At 44.3% G+C, this 6,000-nt stretch overlaps 2 protein-coding genes across 8 annotated transcripts in view; one reads left to right on the forward strand and one right to left on the reverse strand.

The window, feature by feature from the left end:
• cnnm2a (cyclin and CBS domain divalent metal cation transport mediator 2a) overlaps nucleotides 1-2,240 on the forward strand; it is a 28,380-nt gene extending 26,140 nt beyond the window's left edge. Inside the window, exon 8 of one of the 3 annotated variants that reach the window (XM_035401215.1) lies at nucleotides 461-588. In XM_035401215.1, the coding sequence (XP_035257106.1) occupies nucleotides 461-464 (4 nt within the window). In that variant the 3' untranslated portion in view covers nucleotides 465-588. Of the gene's footprint in view, nucleotides 1-460 lie in introns of all 3 variants that reach the window. The other 2 variants (XM_035401213.1, XM_035401214.1) reach the window with 2 other exon arrangements.
• A 2,503-nt stretch (nucleotides 2,241-4,743) lies between these two features.
• nt5c2a (5'-nucleotidase, cytosolic IIa) overlaps nucleotides 4,744-6,000 on the reverse strand; it is a 35,888-nt gene continuing 34,631 nt past the window's right edge. For all 5 annotated transcript variants that reach the window (XM_035401128.1, XM_035401129.1, XM_035401127.1 and 2 more), the window contains one exon: nucleotides 4,744-6,000. This exon is cut by the window's right edge and continues 78 nt beyond it. In XM_035401128.1, coding sequence (XP_035257019.1) covers nucleotides 5,854-6,000 — 147 coding nt within the window. In that variant the 3' untranslated portion in view covers nucleotides 4,744-5,853.

Here is a 6,000-nt window from a genome sequence, read left to right on the forward strand (position 1 = left end):
TAAATTAAACGGAAACGGATATATATATACACACACACACACACACTGCAGGCATTAGTGGGAAATTGAGAAATGAAATAAACACTCTTTGTTCAGTAAGTAAGCGTCTTTATACCATGGATAGGCAATTCCCAGAGGCTTGGTATGTAGCTATGCAGGGTTTTGCTTCCGATAATTATGCATTCAATTACCAGATTAATTAATTAGCTCTATAGACCTGCCGTGGTTCACACACGGCTTCGACCACAGTAGAACATGTGTAAGGACAGTTATCAGCTGTGGGCTTATCAAAGGATTTAGTTAAAATGACTAAACGTAGCCAGAATCGCGTAAGATTGTGCTATTTAAATAATTATGAGCAGAAGTTTGCATGAAATCGAGAAATGGATTTGGCCCTCCTGGCCCACCCCTGGCCTGCACAGTCTCCGATGGTTTCGTGACGCCCCTCTTCCTCTCTCAGGTGACTCGGCAGCAGTACCAGAACGCACTCATGGCCTCGCGGCTAGACAAGACGCCGCAGTCCTGCGACGGGGAGTACACGAGACTGGAGCTGACGCTGACGGAGATCCCCGACGGCTCGCGGGGCGAGACTGCCAACCTGCTGAACTGCCTGGGGCGCGGAAAGGCGAACCGCGCGCCCCACAGCGAGGGCGCGATCTAGGAGGGAGGGGCAGGATCGCCGCCGCAAACGCCAAACGCGCTGCAGCACTCGCGGCTCGGAGCCCGGTAAAACGGGCGTGTCATCTCTCTCGCTGGACGGACCGCGCACACGCGCGTCCCCAGACCAAAGAGTTTGGACCGCTCTCGTTTAGGGGGAGGAACAAGAGGTGACCGAGGTGACCGCTGTGGGGAGGGAGAGGGGAAAAAAAACACCAAAAAAACAAAATTAGCGGAAAGAGTGCCGAGATCAGAATGTGCCAAATGCTGCCATCATGGCAACCGTGAACCAAGAATGTTTTTGTTAATTTATTTTATCAATGTGTGTTTATATACGGTATCTCCTTACGGTCCTGTGTAACTGATCATGTTGGGGAGATTTATAAATGTGTATTACTACATATCGGTGCAACAAATCTTAAATCAGTTTTTTTTTTGTTATTCTAGTGGACCACACTGATAATTTATTTTATATGACTGTATTTCAAATGATTATATAGCAGATTGCAGATCTAACTTGATTTTTAAAATATGTCGTCTTTAAGGGCAAAGCAGCCTAAAATCACTATTTTTACTTTTTCTGGCATGTAGCACTATATTTCCTTTTTGATACTCATTTGTATGAGCGCAATTGAGTCTGAGGTGGGAGAACACGTTCATGTCCGTAGGTCTGTCACGTTAGTCACGAGGTATATACAAAAGGTCAGAGGTCAGTCTGCTGCTCATTTAGCAATGTTCAGTGCATGATTTTGTTTGTTTTTTCCTCATTCATACAGCCAGCTAACACTGTGGAAATGGCTTCTTCTTCTGAAACTCCATAAATGCACTTTGTCAATGGAAAAAGTGACAAGAACTAACAACGGCTTCAGTTCGTTAATTTCACAAACGAGCGGAGTATGACATTGTTGATCCGCATGTGGTCTTCTTATATACAGATTTTATAAGACACGAAGTACAGGTGGATCCTCAGATCGTGCACCACAATTGAATTTCAAGTTCAGAAATTCTAGAAAATTTATGGTCCCATCCATAACCACCTTTTTGTGTATAAAGTCAGTGTCTTTATTTCCCATGGCCCAGAACGAATAAAATGTTTTGTTAATAGAAAAGGCGTATGCATCTAAAAGGACTGCATCCATGCCTGTGACTCTACAGTGTGTGGACTTTCACAGGAAAGATCTCACAGAAGCACACTGAGAGAAGCCCTGTCTGTCTACCTCCATCTGTCCACGTCTCTCACAGTCTGAAGATTTAAGATAAGGAGCTGCTACAGCCTCTCGGCTGCCGTGTACACACCCCTCATCCTGGGCTGTCCCGTCGGAAAAAGCGTGCGTGTGTCCAGAATGCTGGACCAGAATGCCGAACCGGAATACTGGACCGAAATGCCAAACCAGTTCACGTTGTTGGTCCTGACAGATCTCACCTGGGCAGACAGGTAGCTGTCAGAAAACAGGACCTTATTTATATGCAGTTTTTGTACCAATAATATAGTATTATATAATATTAACCTGAATGATATATACTTGTGTATATGCACACTGATCAGTGTTGTTGGTACAATAAAGAATGAAGGTTCAATGTAACTGACTGGTACAAGCAATGTTTTTTCCAATAAAGACAATTTATTTAGTCAAAATCATGGAGGCAATGTCCTGCATCTAATATCTAGAATTGATGGGCTCCATTTTATGGATTTTAATCGTTTTCAGAACACTATTATTTCAAGCAGCAAATTGCAGTTGAATGGTTTGAAAATGAACTGAACCCAACAATTTGGCCTTGCTTTCTATAGCTATTAGGTTACTATAAGTAATGGGCCTTAGTTTGAAGAGGACATGAGTGCATTGTTGGAATATAATCAAAGCTTTAGCAATTAAAATATGTTCTCTCGTGCTTATTTCATACATTCTACGCATCTATGCTTTCACCATAAGTAACCAAAGCTAGGATTTGGTTAGTCTGGCAAACAGCCATCATATCTACATAGGCCCTACTCAACTCCAGGTCCTGTGGGCTGCATTGTCTGCGGGTATTTTCTCAAGCCATTCGCTACACCACCAGATTTCACTCATTTTACCTCCTTGGCTCGGGAAGTCAGCTGATTAGTGAAATCAGGTGGTTTAGTGCCTGGTTGGAGTACATACCTGCAGACTCCTACACCACCCGAAGTGGAGTATCCATGATCTACTCTGGAATTTACACCGTTCCCTCTCCAAAAACCTGCTTCTCAAACGCTGTGCCCATAAGTACTACCTGGCATATTCATCTTCATTTATTTCACTGCTGAACATTATCAGTAAAGGCATTCTCTACAGGTCCAATTAAGGCTTAACTGAACGGGAAATATAAATATGGCCATTATTTACATGTTCCTCTTCCTTCTCAGTAAGGTAAAGACCAATCACAGTTGAACTGAAGACTGTCAGTACTGACCAATCATCACTCAGGACAGTACCAGCTGGTACCTACAGTAGTACTGGAGCTCTGTTTTGGAACGTCAGGAGTGTTCCCTGTGGATGGCTGCACACGCTGAAAACACGCCACACATCCTAAAAACACACATCCTAAAAACACACATGCCAAAAACACACAGGCTAAAAACACGCCACACATCCTAAAAACACGCAGGCTAAAAACACACCAAAACACAGTGAAAAGGAAACCCATGAAGCTGTAACAGCTTTATTTTACATGAAAATTGAATTTTCGCAAATGTACATTTTCATAATTTTCATTCTTAACAAAAACCAACTTGCACTTTAAAAAAAGAAACCCAAAGCGCAAAGAGCATGCACAACAAATAAAGTATTAATGAACAATTAAAAAATAAAACCATTCTGGATGTTGGCACACCACTTTTTTTTTTTTTTTTTTTTTTTTGCAAGAAAAAATAACAGCAGGTAATATGACTCTAAAGCGGCTTCAATTTTCTCAAAGTTGCGCTGATGTCAGGAATAGCCTTCATACGCAAGGCTGACCCCACCTGTTTGTGGGAGAGAGAAAACGCCCGAATGCACGTTTAGCACTACCTTTGACTTAAAAATAACGAGGGTGAGGTTTGTACAGCGCCCAACCCCACACAGGCAAATGCAGAGAAACACACACTGGAGGAAAATGAGGTTGCGGTGTAAGGTGCCATTAAGAACGACGGTCACCGTATCTAGCTGACTCAAACGAGCCCGTTTCTCCTCATTTCTACGGTCCCTTCATGTGAAGTTAACAGATCCATTTGTCTGCATTTATGAAGTAAGAGAGTAACTGACGCCTTCAGGTGTGATGAACCTGAACAAGCCGCCCCCCTCACAGACGAACCCCAGTCAGCGCCGTCCACAGCTTTGGGAGAGACACAGCCCTTCCCCACACACACCACGTCAACCTCCATTCACTCAGCGCGAGTCACGAGCCACCAACCAGCCCACTAAGGCAACAGCTACAGCCTTACAGTCCTCTCTCATCCACCAGCAGGTAAGACTGGGTTCTGCACTGGGTTCTGCATTCACACAGCCTTGCTGCACACTGCGTTTCCAATGCAGCACAGCTGCTGCAGCTGCACTTAAAGGTCAGCACTGACGTATCTAGCATGGCTGAAACAAACCGTTTCTACAAGGGAGTGGTCAGTTCTCTTAATTCTGATTATTATTATAGTCTTCCCATAATGCTTCTACGGTATATATAGATTTTTGAGAAACTTCTCTTTACACTGTGATATCAATGTAAAACAACAGAATGCTTGGTTTATCACAACATTACGTATATTTCTGTTCGAATTGTATGTAGAATCCGATCTCAGTTGATCTTATCGACGGCGTCCGTGGTCTGACAGGAAGGAGCAGGAAGTCTGGTGCTGCACTACGTCTGCACAGGCCTCGCTGCACTCAATAATAAATGTGTAGGAGGAGACACAGAGACTGCAGGAGCAGCGAAAACTGGAGCATGATTCCCAGTTAGAGTCCCATCAGCACAGCACCATGAGACTCAACCAGCCTGTAGTCCAGACCTGAAGCACACGGCACGCGTGTGTGTGTGTGTGTGTGTGTGTGTGTGTGTGTGTGTATGAGAGAGAGAGAGAGACAGGGAGAGAGAGTGTGTGTGTGTGTGAGAAAACGCAGCATAGCAGGGACGCACACAGCCTTCTCTTAAACTGTTCAAGCCACTGGAGTTTGGTCTTTAAATTTCCACAATTATGTGTGTGTGTGTGTGTGTATACACACAGTTACATGCAGAAGTACTGGGACTGTGACAACGTTTTGTTGTTTTGGCTCAGTATTTCAGCACACTGAATTAGAAACTGCCAGCTTTCATATGAGTGCTTTACATCTACATCTGGTGATCCCTGTAGGAATTACACCCCATTTTACATTTTAGTGCCCCTATTTTAGAGGAGTAAAGTAATCGGACAATTGGCTGCTCAGCTGTTTGTAGGCCAGCTGTGTGTCCTTGCATCATTAGTCCAAGCATAAGAAAGCTAACAAAAGGCCTAGAGATTCTGTCTCACATGCGTTTCACTCGCTGACCACAAGACCGAAGGGAAAACACCCCAGAAATACATGAACAGGAGATGGCTGCAGTACAGGCCTGGCAGAGCATCACCAGGGAAAATACCCAGCGTGTGCTGATGGCTATGGGTCACAGACTTCAGGCAGTCATCTGATGACTTTAAGATTATGTTGATTTGTCTAATTACTTTTGCTCCCCTAAAATAAATAAAACTATATAAAAAGGGATCTATTTCCTACATGGATCCTCCAATATGGATGTAAATGTAATTAAAGCCGACAGTCTGAACTTCAACCTCATATTCATTGTTTAATTTTAAATCCAAAGGCTGGAGCGCAGAACCAAAACAACCAAAATCGTATCGCTGTCCCGATTCATTTCCCCCTAAGAACATCAGAAAACAAAGAACACGTCACTTAAAAACAAAAAGTAAAATGAGAGTAGCAGGAGAGTCTTGGCCACCAGAGGTGGTTTATAATGCATGAACCGCAAGAACTCAGACACACACCGACAGTAAAATAAAAAAATATTTCCGTATAGAAAGTCTGTCCTTTATACACACTGTTGAATAATGCCTCACTCTCAATCGCTCACTCTGTACAGCTGATCCACCGGTAACAGATCCCTTCAGAAAACCGCAGAAGAAGAAGAAACAGCGATTGGCATTGGCGGGGGGGGGGGGGGGGTGTGGGGGGGGGTTCACTCCTCTTCCTCCTCGTCGTCGTCCTCGTCGTGGCAGTGCGTGATCTCCTGGGGGGTCTGGGGGAAGAGGTGGGGGGGCTTGATCTCGCTGATGGAGCGGGTCAGCTGGTGCCGCTTGAGCTCGAAGTCTCTGAAGTCCAGGGC

The sequence above is a fragment of the Anguilla anguilla genome, chromosome 18 (assembly GCF_013347855.1).
Source record: "Anguilla anguilla isolate fAngAng1 chromosome 18, fAngAng1.pri, whole genome shotgun sequence".
NCBI lineage: Eukaryota > Metazoa > Chordata > Actinopteri > Anguilliformes > Anguillidae > Anguilla > Anguilla anguilla.